Raw genomic sequence first — 20,463 nt, 5'->3', positions numbered from 1 at the left:
TAAAAAATCATTCCCTTAGCATTTTCATTATAAACTATTTTATATAAATTTTCTTTTATTTAAAAGCACTACTAAAACAGCCATGCTGAATTCTAGGTTTCTAATGAAGTGTTTGATTTTTTGAAATCCTATTGTTTTAGCTAAAGTGCAAATTTCAATGAATGTCCTAAATATAATTGAGAATCTGCTTATACTTACAGTTTTAAGACTAATTAGAAACATGAAAGATTCTGTTTGAAATTTGCTATAAGTTCTTTGGCTTTTACCAAGCTAAGAAATTGAAAACTATTTAATTCCCATGTATAACACTCAAGAAGGTTATCTCTTAGCTACAATAATGCAAAAACTAAGTAGATCTCATTTGAATAACTATGCTTGGTTAATTACCAGAACTATATGTATTATTAATTCCACTGCTGTTTTTCAGTTCTAACCATATGAACACCCACCTCTTAAGAGAGTATTTTCAAATAAGCCAAATATTTTGAATAGCTAGACATTAAGTACTTGAACTGTATTCTATATTATTCTGTATTACAAAATGTCAGAAGTGGACCATGGTGGATAACTTGAAGATTCCTTACATAGTGACTCCACATGCAAATGTGAATTTGGGGGATAATTGGGTTTCATTCTTAATGCAGAGTGGACACAGACATAATTAGAAATGATTTATTTTTATTAACCATCTTCGGAGCACAATTCTATTAAATGCCAAATTCCATTCCAAATGGCTGCTGCAGATCATGAGAGCTAATTTTTATAGACTTAACAATTCGATGTTATTCTTGAAAAATTAGAGAAGATAAAATGGGAAACAGAAACTGTCAATAAACAACCATGGAATTCATCAGAGGTTAACAGTCACAGGCAGAATCCAAGCTCTAACACTGTGCAGACAATCAGAGAAACAATCAAGCATCACTGTGTGAAAGCCATTTAGGGGTTCATACATCAGTCTCCTCTACTCTAGGGGGTATGAATGAACATTTTCCATTCAAAAGTGAAAAAAAAATGTTTAATGAAGAGGGAAATAACTTGTAACATTTTAGTGGGTATTTTATGCATATTTGATATATGTTCAAGGCTAGAGAAGTCCTGTTATTTAAAATGTTCTCCTAGACATGCACTCTTACCTTCCTTTGTGATGAAGTTGGGGCCTTCTCTTTTGAGCAGTATACCCAGCAGGATGGCTTGGCTAGCCAGACAACTGCAGTCCTGAAAATATAAATCACAGTGAGGAACTAGATACCACAGGGGGTAACTAATCACAAAACTACATGATGCAGAGAAGAAATACTTTACTATGGAACTGAGGAAAGATAAAATGTCATTGATATGATATCAAGCACAAGATGATATTATACAATGATTCATATTTATCTTAGATGTCTTAGAGATAGAGGGTAGACAAGTAACAAGCTGGCTTCCTAGCATGGTAGGATTTAATAAGCAAATTTGCCAGAAAACAAGATAAGTAATGAACAGAAAATATTTTATCTACAAGCATTAATATTGATTTTGCCACTCTCTGAGAGACTTAGCTAGGCCATTTAACCACTCCCTTCTTGATTCTTTTTCTTAGTAAATGGGAGTCCATGTTGCTACCAAACTGTTATGAAAAGATGGATGACAGAGGGGACTTATTTAGAGTGTTTATTACATGTTAGGGCACTGTGCTATGTGCTTTATGCCATATTATATCTTATTCATGTTTATTTGGATCTATACTATACAAATCAACAAGAATTTATCATATCTGGAAGGATATATATTTGGTCTACACGCTCAAATTTGTATGGCCCAAACAAAATATCACAGTGTTTATAGCTCTACTGGGAGAATTTTGTTTCCTTGAATCAGTACTACACCCTATCCCACCCTTACTCTTCTGAAACATAAGTAACTTAGGAAAGATAAATATTCATTTTCTAAAATATCTGTATGAATGCAGTGAAAGGATTGCTTTACTCAGTAACAGCACAGACCTAAAGCAAGCATCAGACCTAAACACTGGGGCAGGAGACAAGACAGGGGCAGAGAGGGAGGAAGAGGGCATTGAAAGAGAAATCTGGAGAGCCCAAAGGTAACTATCACTGACTTAACTTCTTTAATGGCTCATATTATACTTCTATATCCAAGACAAATGTATGCATCTACACTTCTTAAGCATTTTTAAAGATATCTATGCATATGTCAGACCAAGAGAACAACTTCTCAGTATTGCCCTGGTGTAGACAAGTCATCCACCTCCAGATTAACTGCTACCTTCACTGAGAGGACAAAAAGACATATGGTCTGACTCTGGGAGCTTCTGCTCCAACAACTTCACTTAGGCCCATGTGGGAACTGCATCTGTCTCACATTCAGTTTTTGAAGAATTTCGTAAGTAGGTTTGTCTTTCCATTCACTTATGTTGACATCCAGCTGCTGTTCCAGTTCAGGAGCACTAGGGGTGCTGCTTTGACGTTTGACTTTTGAATGTTTGGGAGGTTCTAGTTCCTCAAAACTCTTAAATTCTGGAAGCCTAGAAATTAAAAGAAAATGTTTCAGATTTTTTGCTTTTCTAGTGTACTTTCAAGAAACCCAAAAATGAAATAGCCCAAAGGGACTTACTCTTCCGTGTCACTGATTCGTAGGAAATCAAGTTGTTCTACTACAGCTCCAGATATTAGTGTCTGAAATGTGATCAAAAAAGGATTAGAAACTCTTAGATACATCAAGCCATACTCTTATGGCCTGTGCACATACCTTTCTGTCATTAAGTAATACTTCAAAAAAACTGCTTAAAAATACATACAGTTCTGAAGTAATTTCTTTCTTTCTTTTTTTTTTTTAGACAGAGTTTTGCTCTCGTTACCCAGGCTGGAGTGCAACGGCATGATCTCGGCTCATCGCAACCTCCACCTCCTGGGTTCAGGCAATTCTCCTGCCTCAGCCTCCTGAGTAGCTGGGATTACAGGCAGGCGCCACCATGCCCAGCTAATTTTTTGTAGTTTTAGTAGAGACGGGGTTTCACCATGTTGACCAGGATGGTCTTGATCTCTTGACCTCGTGATCCACCCACCTCGGCCTCCCAAAGTGCTGGGATTACAGGCGTGAGCCACCGCGCCCGGCCTGAAGTAATTTCTTAAATGAGCATTCTAAAATCACTCAAGTTTCCACACACACAAAAAAACCCCCTAAAGTAGAATATACACATCAAGTTACAAGTTTATGAGTCATCATAAATAGGTCAACATGAGATGAACTCTCTGTTCTTAGAATTGCAGGCATTTATTTTTAAGCTGGAATTAAAATAATTCAGTACCCATTAAAATGTCAAAAAGTAAAATTTCTAAATTAGGAAAAACATAAAATACTACAATTGCTTTGGGAAAAGATGTGAAACTGGGCTTTGGATTCTGCTACTGTGATGTATTTTTGGGTCGTCCAATGACAGGATACCACCAAGTCTTCATTTTTTTCAGGAACGTGAAGGTACTGGTTATCCAGGCCAGTGCTTCTCTGCATTCTGGTATATGGCTACCCATATTTATTTGGCTTTTTAATTTTGCATTAGTTTCTGATTATAGGTTGAACAAACTAAATGAATCTGAACTTAAAACACTGTTCACGGTGAACAGTATGAACAGCATAAATGAATGATAAACCTACAATGATTTTTAGCATTATGTGTCAGTTCTAATTATCTGATGAATTGTCAGAGAAAATTGAGAAATGTACTTATAAAAAGCAAGCTATAAATTATTACTTAAAAATAAGGCAATATATATTACATACTTATGCAATATTTATAACATATTATTTCCTCTGTGTTCTCACTGTTCATCTCAAATGTGAAGAAACAGGACAAGAAAAACATAGTTGCTTTTGTTGGCTAACTAGTCAGAGTAGTAGTGCCTTCTTCTTAGTGGAAACTCATAAACAAAGTAGATCAACAAATGCCCATTTACAGATGGTAGGATGGACATATTAATAGCAATCATAATAAAGCTTCCTTGAGTCTGAGTGAGGAAGGCTGAATATGGAGTTGATCTGTACATTTTTACTAGCCTGGCTATAGTCAGGTCACTCTTGAACAGTAGGTTCCCTAAGAGCAGGGTCTGTGCCTAGGCAGAGGGGACTGCCAAGCACAATAGAGGTGCTCTGAGTGGCATTTCCTCATATGTAGGCTAGCATGTATATGTTTTGCTCTTTAGTTAAATAATTTATTAGACAAATATTTACTGAAGCCCTACTAGGTACTATGTTAGGTACTGAGGATACAGCATGAACAAAATACATAACATTCTTGCCTTTTTGAAACTGATCTTACAGATATGTGTAGGTGATAGACAATAAAAAAGCACACACACACACACACACACACACATACACACGCACACACACACACACATGCACACACAGAGTCATGTATCACTTAATTACCGAGATACATTCTAAGAAATGTATTGTTAGGCAATCTCGTTGTGTGAACCTCTATAGAGCATACTTACACAAATCTAGGTGGTATAGCCTACTAAGCACTAAGCTATATGGCATGACCTATTGGTCTTAGGCTACAAACATGTACAAACATGTACTGAATACTGTAGGCAACTGTAACATGATGGTAAGTATTTGTGTATCTAAACATAGCAAAGGTACAGTAAAAATACAGTATTGAAATCTTATGAGACCTCCATTGTATATGTGGTCCATCATTGATTAAAACATCGTTATGTGGCATATGACTCTGTGTGTATAATAATTATTAAAATATATACTACATATATGTATTTATTATGTCAGGTGGCTTTAAGTGCAAAGTAGAAATAAGAAAGGTAGGGGATAGGAAGCACCAGGGCAGGGGAGTAGGATGAGGGTTGTTAGCCATTTCACATAGGTGATTGGAGTAAAGGGTAATCAGAAACTGAAGAAAGGGCTATAGTCAATGATACAGAGCTGAGGGAAGAGTGTACAGGGCTGAGGAGTGGCAAGTGCAAAGGTCCTGAGGCGGGAGCATACTTAATGTCTTTGAGAGCAGTAAGGAGGAAAGTGTGGTTGAAATAAGGGGCAGCTGGTAGGAGATGAAATCAGAGATGTAGGTCCAGACCATGGAGAGCACATAGACCATTTGAAGAACTTTGGTTTCTACTTCGTGTGAGAGAGGAAGTCACTGGAGGCTTACGGTATTTGACATAATCTGACTATGACCAGGTAGAACATAAATAGCTGCCTTATGTCTAGCTGGAATTTAGGAGATGACTGTAAAAACCTAGGTGAGAGATAATGGGAGCCTGGACCATGATGGTAGCATGGAAGGTGAAGGGAAGTGGTTACATTCTGGATACAATCTGAGGATAGAGACAACAGGATTTAATAATAAATTATAACACAGGGTATGAGAGAAATAGAGTCAAGAATTACTTAATTCTTAAAGCTGATAGCTAATGCTAAAAACAGAAAAAAAAATGTACTTAACAATTTCCGTTTTATTAGCCTACATACCCATATATTCTAATTCAGCCCATAAAATAAATGTTTACTCTGAGTTAATAGGCAAATGCTAAATTCCATTACTAATCTCTAGGGCTTTGATTTTAAAAAATTCAGTTGGTTGGAGAAGCTCATATATTAATATTGGAAAAAGGCATACTTAACAATAAATTTTCTAGGAATTAGCATTCTATTTCTGATGGTAATTAAATAACAATATTATATGTGTCAAATGCAATATAATATTTAAAACACTCAATTATATTCCAACAGACCATCCTACCTAAGATTACATTCCTTCCCATTACTCTCCCAACCTACCTGTGTTTTCTGTTGGGCTTTCCCCACTAGAATTTAAGTCCCATGTGGTCAGAAACCTTGTATATCATATTTACCACTATGTCCCCAGAGCTTACAGTTGGAATACAATAAACATTTGTTGAATCAATAAGCCAATATTTAAATATTTCCCACAGAGAAGAGTAGTGAGAAGGAGTACTCTGGGGATGCAGAAATGAGTGAAACTTAGGCTGAAAAAGATTACAAACCACAGAGCGAAGCAGGCAGAAGAAACTAGCTACACATAAAATTAAAGAAGAGCTACAGCAAACATTCAAGCAAAATGTCATAGAGGCACAATGAAAGGAGAAATTAATTCCAGTCCTGGAGGTTTCACTAAGGAGGAAACATTCACCTGAGCTGTAAAATTAAAGTATGACGTAGAAAGAAAAAAAGAAAAAGTCAACTCCAAAATACCACAATAGCATGAAAGGAAAAAACTCCAATTACATTCAGAGATTTGGAAGCTCGGTATATTTGGGGAATGGAAAGCACGGCTAGGAACAAACTGCATAGAGAGATGGGTAATGGGGCTAGGAGAGGATGCTGGGATCCTAGTAATGAGAGAAACTGTGGATCAGGGAACAAGGAAATTTGAAAGGATCTAAAATAAAACCCGAGAGGAGCATGTAGACGCCATTTTCATTTATTACATTAATTAAAAAAATGAAGGCTGGAGTGTGGGGGGAGTGAAGAACTGTTGTTTATGAGTATCGAGTTTGAGTTTTGCAAGATGAAAAGAGTTCTAGAGATTGCCTAACAATGAATGTACTTAACACTACTAAACTGGACACTTAAAAATGATTAAGATGGCAAATTTTATGTTATGTATGTTTTACCACAATTTTTAAAGAGATGACAAAGTACATATTTAAATTCAGAAGATCTTCAAAAATACTGTTGACATTTTGGGTTACTAATGACTGCAAGTCTAAGAAAACTTATATACTTAACATTTTGCTTTCGATAAAATGTTTTTAATTTAAATAAAAGAAGGAAAAAGTAAAAACACAAATGGTGAACTTCCATTCACATTTTTTAAAAATATAAAACTCTTTGAATCATGACAAAACTACTGACCTCTTTGTCCTATAATTTCTGAAACAACTAAAAATGGGAAAATGAGATAGGTAATGAAGCAGACATTAAACTCTGCTGCTGAAAAGAAAGTGATGAAAGTTCAGGTGCTTGAGTATAAAAAGGAGTGAACTAGGAATGGGAAGCCGTGCACCGGCTCTAATTTCTTAAGCATATTGATTTATTCAAAAGTCTATGTCTGATAACTCTCATAGCTAAAGCAATGTAGGTCTACTTCTATTGTCTGTGTTTCCTCCTGGCTCTCTGTTGTTGGATCACTCCTAGCAAGCCTGATGATAAGTTTTGAATGATAGACAGACATGGTACATATTTGTGGAAATACTCTGAGGTTCTGGATAATGTTATCTACCACTCTTTGTGAGAAGTGAACTATTTCTGATTCCCTTTTATTCAAAGGTATAGTCTTTCAAGAGGGTCATTTGAAAGTCTGGAGTATTTATCAAAATTCCTCTTCCCTAGTGGGCCCTGAACTCTAATTTTTGTCCCTTAGCCATATGAAATTGCCAAAACCTCTACTCCACTTAAAATGACCATGATTATAATAAACCAGTATACTAATTTAGGAGGTACTCACATTTTTAATAGTCTTTTCATCCAAGAATATGGTATAGCCAATTATTTATTCAAATCTTATATTTCTCATCAAAATTATCTAGGTCTTTTTTTTTCATGTAGGTCCACATATTTCTTAAAAGGAACAAAAAAATGCCTAAGTAGATCCTGGAATGGGAGGGACATTTAAATATGAAATCAAAAGTAGATTTCTGGTTAATATGACCAAGACATATCTTTACCTCCTGTTTTTCCTAAAATCTCTAAAATGATAGTGGAAAAAAAATGTTTAAGGTATAAACCTACTAAGGTATAAATCTGTTAGGACAAAGAGAACAGGAAAGAGCCTCAGGACCCTGAGACTCAGACACTGATGGGATTCACAGACACTCCACATCGGAAGACTGAGTCCAAAAGTTCGTTTCCATTCACTAAACACTTAAGAATTTATTATCTGCTTCCAGCTCTCTGATTTTTGAGAAACCAAAGGCTTTTTCTCCGGTGAAAAACACTGTACTCAAGAGTATAAGGCACAGTAGAGAGCAGCAGCTACAAGGATTAAACGGTGGATTTGGTTAGAGGCTGCATACTTCACAGTGGGATCCCTCGTTCCCTTCCTCTACTCTGCTCTCAGGACAGGGAAACAAAGTGTATGTCCTTTGGCCATGAGGTTAGATATTTACTTTCGGGGTAGACTGAAAAGCCTTAGAGAAAAGAATTCCAGATATTAGCATCTGAGGCTTTGTACAATAAAAAGGAGCTTTTGCCATCAGATCACCTTAAGTGAATTCATCAAGAATCTTTCTCCTACCCAGCCAACAGACTTAAAAAAAAGAGCTCAGTATCATTAACATCAGAGAAATGGAAATCAAAGCCACAATGAAGTTGGGCACAGTGGCTTATGCCTGTAATCCTAGCACATCGGGAGGCAGAGGCAGGAGGATCACTTGAACCCAGCAGTTTGAGACCAGTCTGGGCAACATGGCAAGACCCCATCTCTACAAAAAAATAAAAAATTAGTTGGGCATGATGGCATGTACCTGTAGTCTCAGCTACTTGGGAAGGTGAGGTGGGAGGATCCCTTGAGCCTAGATGGTTGAGGGAGAAGTGAGCTGTGCACTCTACTGCAGTCCAGCCTTAGAGGACAGAGTGAGACCCCGTCTCTCAAACAAACAAACAAAAAAACCAACCTACAACGAGATACCATCTCACACCAATCAGAATGACTAGTATTAAAAAGTCAAAAAACAATAGATGCTGGTGAGTCTGTAGAGAAAAAGGAATGCTTATACACCGTTGATGGGAATGTAAATTAGTTTAGCCACTGAGGAAAACAGTTTGGAGATTTCTCAGAGAATTTAAAACAGAACTACCATTCAACCCAGCAATCCCATTACCGGGTACGTATCAAAAAAAAAAATACAAAACAATAATAAAATAAAAAGACTACTAGAAGTGGGAGGGAGGAAGGAAGGAGGCAAGAATTGAAAAACTATTGGGGACTATGTTTAGAACCTGGATGATGGGACCATTCACACCCCAAACCTCAGCATCATGCAATTTACCTAAATATATGTAGCCCCTTGAATTAAAAACAAAACTTGAAATAGTAAGAAAAAAAAAAGAATCTTGTGTACCCATGCACAGAGTTTCCTATAAACTTTTTACTCCTTCACTCTTCAAAATGAATAAATAGCTAAAGAATACCAAACATCTAAAAAAATAAAAAATAAAAAAAAGAAAAGAATACCAAACATCTGACAAATGCCTCCAACATGAAAGACTGAGGGGAAAAAACCCGAAAGAGATAATGCAGAGCAAAGGAAAATTAAAACAAACAACAAATAAAAACAAAAAAACCCATAATCTCTAGTTTATAGCCTTAGAAAAGTAAGACAAAATGTGACATCCATGAAACATCCATAGGACAGGATACTAAGAAAAATGAAAATTTAAAACAAGATAGCCAACACGCAAAACTCAATAGAAGAATTGCAATATAAAAATCAAAGAAATTGCCCCAGGAGGCATTACAGAAAGACAAAGCAACAGAAAATAAAGAAAAAAAGATAAATGCTTAGGTAAAAATCAACCAAGTATGCAAAATACAATCACCAGTGAATGGGTATGTAAACATGCCTTATAACGCCACCTGTCTTTCTTTATAGACTTTCCTCTTTCTTATTCAATATTGAGCACCAACTGTGTGAAAGACCCCATGGAATAACCGTAATTATTTTATAGGTATAAAGTATAGAAGTCTCTTTAATAGAAAGCTATCTTAGTAGTTTAAGTTAAAGGTCTCGAGCATGGTGAAGAACAGAAGTGTATTTGTGGTCCGGATGATTTTGCAGAGCTGCCCTTAAATTCTGATGAGACCTCAAAGCCCAGTGACCTGGAAAGAAGGAAGGATACTCCAGGCAGAGAAAATGGTATAAGCAGAGGGACAGATCCCACAAAATTCAAAACACAGGAATTAATTTGTATTGGCTGAAGCACAAAGGTGTTTAGTAGAAGAGAACTGGCGATAGAGAAGCTGTTAGGACCAGCAGTGAACCAAAGAGTATTTCTGTAATTTGGGAGCTGTGAAGATAATGCTGTGAAGTTCTGAATGGAACAAGCGTTATTCCCAGGTTGGATGTTACTGTAGAGCAGAGAAAAGAGCACTGGACCAACAGTCAGACAACTTGCCCCTAAAAGCCCAAGGTTATAAGGCAGGTCACTTCACCACTATGGACCTAGCTTTTAGAGATGAGCTACTGAAATCTAAAATTCTGCACAGAAAATTGCTGCAAGTGTTCAAGCATCTGACTTGGTGGGATCAGATAAACTGGAAAAGTAACAATAGGAATAGGAAGATAGGTAGAGAATAAAATCTTAAGAAAAAAACCTTAAATAGAACATATATTAAGGAATATAGCTGTATTGTAGATTAAATGTCCAGAAAATAGAAGCATACTGAAAATCAAGGCTACCTGTAGACGATCAACATGAACTTTGACTCCTCCAATTATTCCTTTTTTAAGGGCTGCCAGCATATCTAATATGGGGTTGAATCGGCTACCTCTAAAAAATATAAATAAATAAAATGTACAGATTAACAAAAGAATGATAAATTAATAATCTAATACTAAGTGTCTCTTACATATAGAAAGTATTCTACCACATAAGAAGCACACAAAAAAATCCAAGGATGCCTTTCTTCCAGAGGGCTCACTGTATTCATGGCAGTGAGACACAGATACCTTACTGCTTTTATCAACCTACCTTATATTGTCTTCTCGGATGAGAACAAGGAAAAGTGGACGTCCATGCATTTTCCAATATTGTTTAATGAACTGCAGTGCATTCTGTCAAAACAAAATGAGGTAGTATGTAATGGCACAGTATCTAAGATGAACAGGATGCTTAACCATGAGTGCCAAAGAGCCAACAAAATTCACATGTAGCAAGACAGTTCACAATCCAACCCTGAATAATTTAGACTACTTAGGGGTAGAAGTGCTCTAGCAGGTTCTCTGGGTACATGCAAGTTATGCTGAACACCACTTTGAGTTCAATGATTTCAAACTTTGTTCTTAAAAGTAACCACACTACATTGGTTTTAATGAGTTTTTTCCCTCTTTTTTTTTAAAAAAATTTAATCTATTTATTTGTTTGTTTATTTAAAGACTGCCAAGGCTGGTCTAGAACTCCTGGGCTCAAATGATCCACCTGCATCAGCGTCCCAAAGTGCTGGGATCACAGGTATGAGCCAATGCACCTGGCCTCCTTTCTTTTTAAAGCCTAAAAAATACAGTTCAAGAATGGCCTCAGGGAGAACAATCATGCCAGCCATCCAGAAGATTAACTCACTTCATATTACTGGGGATTTACATTATAGCAAGTAGAGGAGACTGGACTGAATCCATACAGACCCTTAGCAATGTAGGAGTTCTTTATTTGACCAAATATCTATCTACCTATCTGTCAATCAGTCAATCATCTCAAATACTTACATATCATCATCATCATCATCATTATCATCATCATATCAAAGACTTATATAATATGCCATATGCCAGGAACTATTCTTAGTACTTTACATATATTAACTCATTTAATCCTCAAAACAGCCCTTAATTATTATTCAGTTTTACAGATGGAAAAACAGAGTCACAGAGCAGTTAAGTAACTTGCCCAAGAACACATAGCTGGCAAGTGGCAGAGCCAAGATTTTAACAAAGACAGTCTGGCTCCAAGTTTCATGCTCTGAATCATGATTCTAACCTTCTCTGCTCTGCAAGTAGAAAAGGGAGTGGCAATTTTAACTCATGGAGTTACAAGTTAGTTGAGGTTCTACTGGATATTTTTCATAAATAAAATTATTTTGCTAATTCACCTGTTCAAAAAGAGATAAACTGTCACATGAACATATTTTTCAAGATAGGTCCCCCTGTTTTTCTGAATTGTATCTTTTCATTTTATTTGTAGAAAGGCACAATGAGCAGTCATGCAACTGTATATAAGACAGAGGTCATCTATATTATGCCAATGCTGCAAGTAATTTACACTTCCCCAAAACTATGCAGCTGGTTATGCTGTCATACCTTACACTGTGTTAACCTAAGGGTGTCACAGATACTGAGGAGTATTCAATATAGTAACATGTGATAAAATCAGTGGAGACAAAGTCATTCCATTTTTTAAGAAAGGTGTTCTGAAGCTACCTTTATGTCATCTATCAACAGCAAAACATCTTGAGACATGTAGAAATCACTTAGGTCGAAGATAATCGGGTAACAAACCACAGTCTTTCCTAGAATGCGATAAATCTGTAAGGGAAAAAGTTTTAAAACAAATTAACTAAAAAACATACCAAAGGCAAAGATGCAATACTGTAAGTCCCAATAGAAATCAAACCTGATAAGATTAATTCTGAATAAGCACATAAATTAATAGCTCATGAAATTCACGTAATAATTAAAAATTTTAAAGTATCTTGATTGAAGCAGTATACTAATAAACTTAAAGTAGTCTACCTCTAATATGATAAAAAAGTCCGTGTTTGAGTAAATATTGTTATAATCAGGTAGTTTACAAAGCTTAGAAATAATATATTTGGCAGTGAAGTGCTTTTTTATTTCTATAAGATTTCCATGATATGATGCAAAATAAGATTTACTTGCAGAAAATAATACTTCAGATAAGTAGTGTGAGTACATAATGAAAATGAAAAAGGATGCATAGCAGGTCAAACACCATTTCAGCATGTGGTATTAGAATCCCAAAGCTTCTTTTTGAGGACATTTCATGAGCACCTTTGATGTACCGAGGCAGCCAATGGGCCTATCTGGCCTTCCGGAGAGTCCTAACTTTTCATTGATACCCAGGTACAAATAAGCCTGTAAGACACAAGTTTATAAATTAAAGTCAGATAAGTTTGTAAATTAGAGTCAGGTAAGAGTCCATGTCACTTTCTTCCCCTGAGTATTACCCTGTTGGTTTCTAATCTTTCCAGAGAAAAAGAAGCTAGGGAACCCTAATCCAAAAACTTGTAGTTAGACAAGCTAGCCAAAGATGTCAACCTAGATTTTGGACAACTGAGAGATTTGAGAGCAAAAGTTTCGCAGATCTACTTAGCAACATTCTTAAATTTGATATTGTTCTTACACTATTATAAATGTTCAACTTGCATGGCTCCGACTCACAAAAGAACACAAAGAGGTTAATGCTTCCTGTATCATTAAAAAAACTAGTTGTTTAACATTTTAAAAACTAGGGCCATAATCTCCTACTAAATTTCCACCTTCAAATATTTCCCACCTAAATGAAAATGTCTTCATTGATTTTTTCTGATTATATAAATTTTATGAAAAATTAAAACCATATACTCAAAGTGAATGTTCCTGTTTATTTCCACAATCCCTTTTGCAACAACTATTTCTCTGGTGTATGCTGAAAGGGGTAGTTTATTGTGGATCCCTAAGAGGCACCAAGAGTATAGATAGGGTTAAAGACTCTTAAAGTATATTGATAAATATATGCTCATATTATACACATGTCAATATGTGTCTATATTTATAGAAATGGGTTCATATAATATATTCTGTGTCCCATTTTTTAAACTTAATATTGTGGTATTCAAGATGTTAAAATGAGTCTATGCATTTTTCTGTATATTTCAATGTTGAAATAATTGAAGATATATTAAAACTGAGGGGGAAAAGTCTGCAGAGGTATTAGAAAACAGGGAAGGATGCCAGAGTGGAGCAGAAACTTCTAGAATTTCTACAAGGTTAAAAACAGTCTTAGAACGAATTAGGAGTTAATGTCAGAGCTGAGCACTTAATCTAATCAATAAGCCCCTTTACCCTTTTTAACTCGTATCTCCTGTTAAAGGTAGCTCCCAATTTTTTGTTATTTTAAAAATAATTCAATAAACATCTTTGAACAGTGTGTTATTATATCTGCATGATAATTTCCTAGACTTGCTGGACCAAAGAGGATACAGCCTCTTTGAAATATAATGTGAGGCTGGTCACCCTCTAGAAATAATGTACCAAGTTACATTGGTATTAACTGTGAACAGGCCTTGCCATCTTCTTGGGTCAAAATAATACTTCGTTTTAAACTACTGTATTCAAATATTTTTTGGTTCAGCATTTTCCGATATAGTTAATGACTATTTGTATGTTATATAATTTTTTTCATTTGTTTCCTTTTCTATGTGGAATTTAGCATTCTTTTTTATTTTAATAAATCCTGGTTTATTAAGAATATTGCCTCTTAAATCAAATATTTTGCCCAGCTTGCTCCTCTTCAGTGTTAAGAAATGTAAGAATGACTGCACAGTAGGTGGAATCTCATTTCGACATGTAGTATTTCAATATAAACATTTTTCTACTAGGAAATTTCACAAGCACCTTTGATATGCCAGGCTGTTTGCTATATTTAGTTATACAGTATTTGTCAGTCATTTCCTCAATGGCTTTTTGGCACTGGTATCATTCTAAAAATGGACTTCCCAACAGCTAAAAAATATTTTCCTTTTTTTTTCTTCTAGTGCTTTTATATTTAAATAATTTTAAAAGTTTTAATTTTTGATCTGTCTGCAGTTTATTTTTACATTTAATGAGAGAAATAAATCTAACCTATATATTCCTAAATGGATAATCAAACCAACTATCTCTATACAATCTACAGATTGTGATACAGATTTCAAATAACAACTTCATTGTATACAAAATTAGTGGTGTTGCCAGAACTCTCTGTTCACTGCCATTGTACACACAGCTATGTGAGAGTTGGTTCTATATCTCTTTCTCCTTTCGAATTGTACATTCCTGTACAACAGCAGCCCAAGTTGGCACTGTGCCTAGCATGTAGCTGCTGCTTCGGAAATACTTGATAGATGAATGAGGGAGCAACTGAATGTTCTCCTGAACCACATGTGCTGTGAATATTGATTCTGGAATAGCAGTGGTTTTAGACAAAGTCAACTGGCCAGAAACAGTGCCTTATAAGCATTATGTTGCATAGCTGCACTGAAACCATAGCACATAACACTAGACGCGGCCCCCTTTCCCTTACATATTAATAGTTTCAAATTTTCAGAAATAAACAAACAGTAAAATGTGTTGATCTAGGTGGGTTTCCTTTAAATATTACTCTTTATTACAGTACAAGGATCTGTAACAATTTATTTATGGCTCCCCACATTCCAGGGTGAATATAACACTGTCTCCATGTTGTGCACATTCATACCATTTAATGCACCGAAAGACACAGTAGTGACCAAACTATCCAGAAATACAGAAGTACTTCCTACTAGGTCTGTACCGTAGAGCAGAATTCTGTATTCGGAACCCCACGAAGCAAATCACACTATATAGTCTTCACATCATGAATATTATCCACATGCTGCATAAAAGCCCTGCCCTCAGCTGTCTGCCCTCACATCCTCTTCAGTGGGCTGAGGGAGGGAGTGGCTTCTCAGAAGAAAGGGAACAATCGCTGGCATAAGAATATGTCCATCAGCTAAGATTTGAGGGAACACCTTTAGTTTTAAAAGGCAGACTTATAAGGACTGGAATACTGGGCAATATATCTTAGAGGATGAATTCCAAAGAGTAGCTAATTAGGAACCACAGGCTGCAGCTGCAACCGAAAAACAATCTTCCATCTCAACACATGCACAGGAAGGTTGGCTCTTGCTCACAAATTTGTCTTTTTAGCCACACTACACCAAAATTGTAAGTCATTTGTCAACAACATCTTTAAAACAACAAGATATAAAATGAGCCAGGAACTGGTGTTAAGTCTTTAGTTGCTCTATAACAGAATGCCTTCTACTGCCTCTGATTCCACAAGCACTTTGTATGACCATCTATTATAACAGTTATCTAAGTGAACTGTAATTAACTGTTTTTTTCCTGTCAAACCAGTAAACTCAGAGGTCACTGAGAACAGGGACAAAGTCATTTCATCTGAGTGTTTTACATAGTGCTCTGCATATAGCATGTGTTTGCTGCTGAATGAATGAATACCACATTCAAGTCATTTGCTCACCATGTTAGCCTTTTAAATCTTGACTGCATGTCTGGTAGGATATAAACTCACCTACTATTAAAATAAGTTGCTAATTATTAATTACACTAAAAAAACAAATTTGGGTTAATTTGTTTTAAGAGTATGTTTATCAAAGAATAAGCTTTGTTGGCATTCTCCAGAGCTTTCAGCAGGAGAATATAGAAGTGTATTAGCAGCGACAGCCTGCCGCTGAATACTAACAGCACAGCCCAAGAGCCTTAGATTTTAGCATCCTTTTCTCTCCTTCCACGTTGCCTTCTCTCCTTGCCTTGTACCATCATTTCCATCTGGGCATGAGTTTAAACTGTTACCTACTCTAGGGATCCTTGTATTTTCAGCTTATCTCTTAGCAGGGTAGTGGCGGTTAAATTTATTAAAGAAGGTGGAAGGACTCTCCAAGAGCTGGTGCTCTTGGTGGCCTGACACCCAGGTTCTGGTTTGTGTTGCCTAACGTCAAGAACCAGTCCTGATACCCAGGAACGAAGTCCTGCATTTTCCCATGTAACACGTACCTCTCTTCTCTAAGCCTTCATTCTTCTGTTATAGCATCAAGACTTTGACTACAACCATTTACATTAACCTAATAAACTTAATAATGTCCACTTGAGATACACTGTCAGAAAGACTTCTACCAGACACTGAAGTTTGTTCTTATATTGTTTTAACAAATACTAAATAAAAATGGCAGTTTATAAATAAGCAGTGGGTGGGAGTCAACAATGTCCTGTCTCTAATGAGCAAGAATATTCACAAGCATAGGCAATAATGGATCCATCTGCAGAGCAGTGCATGCAAAAGGCCTCAAATGTTACCTTTTAATTCCAACCCAAATAGGTATGGAACTACATCAACGAAATACAGATGTTACTTTTACTTCATAATTGCTTTGAGATCCAGCAAACCAAAGGGGTAGCAGTTACTTCAGACACCATATTTGGCAAGTAAGGCAAGAGAAAAAAAAGAAAGTAGTGAATATCAAAAATATTTAGGTATGAGAAGGCTTTTTTTTTTTTTGACAAACCTTCTCATACCTAAATATTTTGTGATAATCAAAGAGGAAAAAAATCAAAGATAAAAAGAGAAAAAAAGTCAAATCAAAATGTAAGAATACATTTTGATAAAAGAGGAAAAAAAAACAAATCAAAATGTAAGAATAATTTTATACCTATTAAAATTAAGACTAACTTGGGATTTAATTGTTCAGCCTAAGTTAGCAATAGAGTTTATAAAGAAGTAGAAATCAATAAGACCTATAAACATAATGTACATAGACACACACACAGAGTGCAAATTTTTTTTAATAACAGTGTCCATTTAAAGTGGGCTTCTCAATTTCATTAGAAGCTTTAGGATTACTGGTCATATCTCAGAGTCAGATTTTACCTGTGTAACTTGTCTGTAAACTAAGTCCAACCATAAAGCTCTAGTACCTCTATAAGGCAAGGAAAGAAAGGCAGAATCACTTACTTTCACAAGCTCCTGCTGAGGCCATATCTGAATGGGTTCTACTTGCTGAGGAGTTTGAGTTTGAATACCATATGTGTTCAGAAAAACTTGAAGTCTAAAGAGCATAGGGAAAAAAAGAGAGATGTTTTTAGACAACACATTTACAGTTTAGGAATCAGTGAAGGAGGAGGATAAAAGGGAACATGTTAACTTGGAGGACATTATTAATTTATTAGTATTAGCAATTTGCCATGTGCACTAGATTTCAGAGGCTCTTATGGGTTCTCCATGAAGCATCAGATGGAAACATTAGGGGCTGGCAGGGAGAGTAAGCACTGATTTTGGTAATCCCCATGTGTTTGCATGAATTTCTCAAAACTATAACCCAGGCAACATGGCACGGGTCAAAGTCTTTAATATTTACCTCAACTAAAACAAAATTATTTTTAAACATGAAAAGAATGATATGCTGGCCATTTAAAGTGGCATTAATGATATCCTTGAAACCCTGTAAAGGAGTTTCTGAAGTTAATCTCTTCTACCATACTCGATATTGTAAGCATAAAGCAATCATTTCCCCTCCCCTCCCCACACACAAAAAAACAAAAAAACAAAAAACAACCTACCATCCATTTGGATTTCATACCTTTGGCTTTCTGCTATAAGTGCCACATGAACTACCAAATCATTTTCCAGTGGGCCCTGTAATGCAGAATAAGGGAGGGAGAAACATTTAAAAAAATCTGGTCATCATCAACTACAATGAGAATCAAGGACAATATTAACCATCTCTAAGCAGTTCATTAAAATGATGGACATCAGCTGGCTCTCAGCGGCCACCTTTCTTTCCTTGCTCGCTACTGCCTACTAATCAATTTGATTGTGTAGACAGAGTAATGGAACACCAAGGAATGGAAAGCCATAAACCTCATCACTATCACAGGGGCTAGCCTGTCAGGGCTATTTTGAATGACGCACAAGAGTAGTCTGGGGACTGAGAGTCATTTTCCATCATTTAATTCTAAAGGAAAGAGGAGGAACTAAAAATAAAAACCCAATTTGTGTATTCTTTGTAAAAAAAAAAAAAGAGATCGTGAGTTAAAATTGTTCATTTGACATCTTAACCACATATAAGGTTATTCCCTTTCTTGTTAGCCAATTTTCCTTTGGCACCTTATACATCAAAAGAGCTTTATTCTAATATGTGATTCCTATAATAGGGCACGAACTACCCAGTTGACTATATAATTAACATTATGTTCATTAAATACAAGCTGTTGGACTTAATAGTTCTAATCAAAGATAGTGTTAGATATTTGCTAATCATTTTTTGTGTGATAAAGATTCACTATAACATGTATTATACATTGTTAAATTGGACCCAGTTTTGAACCTGCATATAATTAACAGAGAACATTAAGAAGCACCAATGAATTACAGTATTAGGGAGCTCTGAAAATACTGATGAGACATAACTCTTTTATAGTAATGAATCCAACATTCCAAATAATATGCTGTAAAACATTTGATTTATCATTAATCAGTTCCTCTCTATGGTATTCAACATGCCACTGAAATTTATGTATGATGGAAGGCAAGAAACACCAGCATACATATATCAGCAGTAAATACCATACAATCAAAGGGAGGGTTCCCAGAACCATCGTGAAAGTGCCATTTCAGGCAGACTTTCACGTGATTTAAATGAATGTGTAAGAGAAAATGTGATTTAACAATCCAACAAAAACAAATACCCATTTAAAATGTTATAAATTCTGTTTTTACTTGATAAAGACCTTACAATTAAATGTTTCTCAAAAGGATGAGAAAAAACTTTTCAAAGCCTTATCAAGATTTCTAACAACAAATGGAAAAATTAAGCCTTATTTCTCTTGGATGAAATCTCTAGTATTTACTTTTTCAAAAGGACGAGTGATCTTAAAATACGCCATTATTTACAATCTTCAGGACAGTTATGGGATTCTTAAATAAAAAGCAAATGAAAATATGAGAATACAGATGATATTTTAATAACAATAAATAAGGTAGTTTATAGATTGTAATTGGCAAACTGGAATCTTCTTTTTAAATCACAGGCCTGTTTAGGATATTGTTTCCACTTGTATGACAGAGTACTCGGATATAAAATGGCCACTACACATGTTGAATTATACTGAACATCATAGGGACTATTCGATGGCTGAAGAGTTCTTTCATTCTAAAAACTAAGGCTGGGCGTGGTGGCTCAAGCCTGTAATCCCAGCACTTTGGGAGGCCGAGGCGGGTGGATCATGAGGTCAAGAGATCGAGACCATCCTGGCCAACATGGTGAAACACTGTCTCTACTAAAAACACAAAAATTAGCTGGGTGTGGTGGTGTGTGCCTGTAGTCCCAGCTACTCAGGAGGCTGAGGCAGGAGAACTGCTAGAACCCGGAGGGGCGGAAGTTGCAGTGAGTTGTGATTGTGCCGCTGCACTCCAGCCTGGCACCTGGCGACAGAGTGAGGCTCTGTCTCAAAAAAAAAAAAAAAAAACTAAGCATTTCAGATAGTCTGGTTCATAAACCATCTACCACAATGAGCTTGGATTTTCAACTCCATCTCAAGTGGGACCCTTTGTCCTATTTACCACCGAGAGAAAGAATTCAGCATGGGCAGCCCCACTCCTAAAACTCTCTTCCTCTCACTGCCAAAGTTGGAGACATCTGTTCTGTTTTTACCATTTTCTTCAAAAAAGTCATCATTGGTTTGTTTGTTTATTTATTTATTTATTTATTTCAGACTGGTTTTCACTCTGTTGCCCAGGCTGGAGAGTAGTGGTGTGATCATGACTCGCCATAGCCTAGACCTCCTGGGCTCAGGTTATCCTCCTGCCTCAGCCTCCCAAGTAGTTGGGACTATGGTATGTGCCACCATGGCTGGCTAATTTTTATGCTTTTTTGTAGAGATGGGTTTTACCATGTTGCCAAGGCTACAT

General features: G+C 36.0%; 1 protein-coding gene across 10 annotated transcripts in view; it reads right to left on the bottom strand.

Annotated features, from left to right (window-relative positions):
• PHKB (phosphorylase kinase regulatory subunit beta) overlaps positions 1–20,463 on the bottom strand; it is a 240,712-nt gene that overhangs the window by 39,722 nt on the left and 180,527 nt on the right. For all 10 annotated transcript variants that reach the window (XM_032255593.1, XM_032255595.1, XM_032255596.1 and 7 more), the window contains 9 exons: positions 18,134–18,189; positions 17,509–17,602; positions 12,771–12,854; positions 12,180–12,284; positions 10,738–10,820; positions 10,446–10,536; positions 2,617–2,678; positions 2,365–2,527; positions 1,137–1,218 (listed from right to left, as the gene is read on the bottom strand). In XM_032255593.1, the coding sequence (XP_032111484.1) occupies positions 1,137–1,218; positions 2,365–2,527; positions 2,617–2,678; positions 10,446–10,536; positions 10,738–10,820; positions 12,180–12,284; positions 12,771–12,854; positions 17,509–17,602; positions 18,134–18,189 (820 nt within the window). The remainder of the gene's footprint in view (positions 1–1,136; positions 1,219–2,364; positions 2,528–2,616; positions 2,679–10,445; positions 10,537–10,737; positions 10,821–12,179; positions 12,285–12,770; positions 12,855–17,508; positions 17,603–18,133; positions 18,190–20,463) is intronic.

This window comes from Sapajus apella, unplaced genomic scaffold (genome assembly GCF_009761245.1).
Source record: "Sapajus apella isolate SASKATOON/1434 unplaced genomic scaffold, GSC_monkey_1.0 scaffold90, whole genome shotgun sequence".
Taxonomy (NCBI): Eukaryota; Metazoa; Chordata; class Mammalia; order Primates; family Cebidae; genus Sapajus; species Sapajus apella.
The sequence above is the reverse complement of the archived record's forward strand: the minus strand, read 5'-3'. Positions and strand labels throughout refer to the sequence as shown.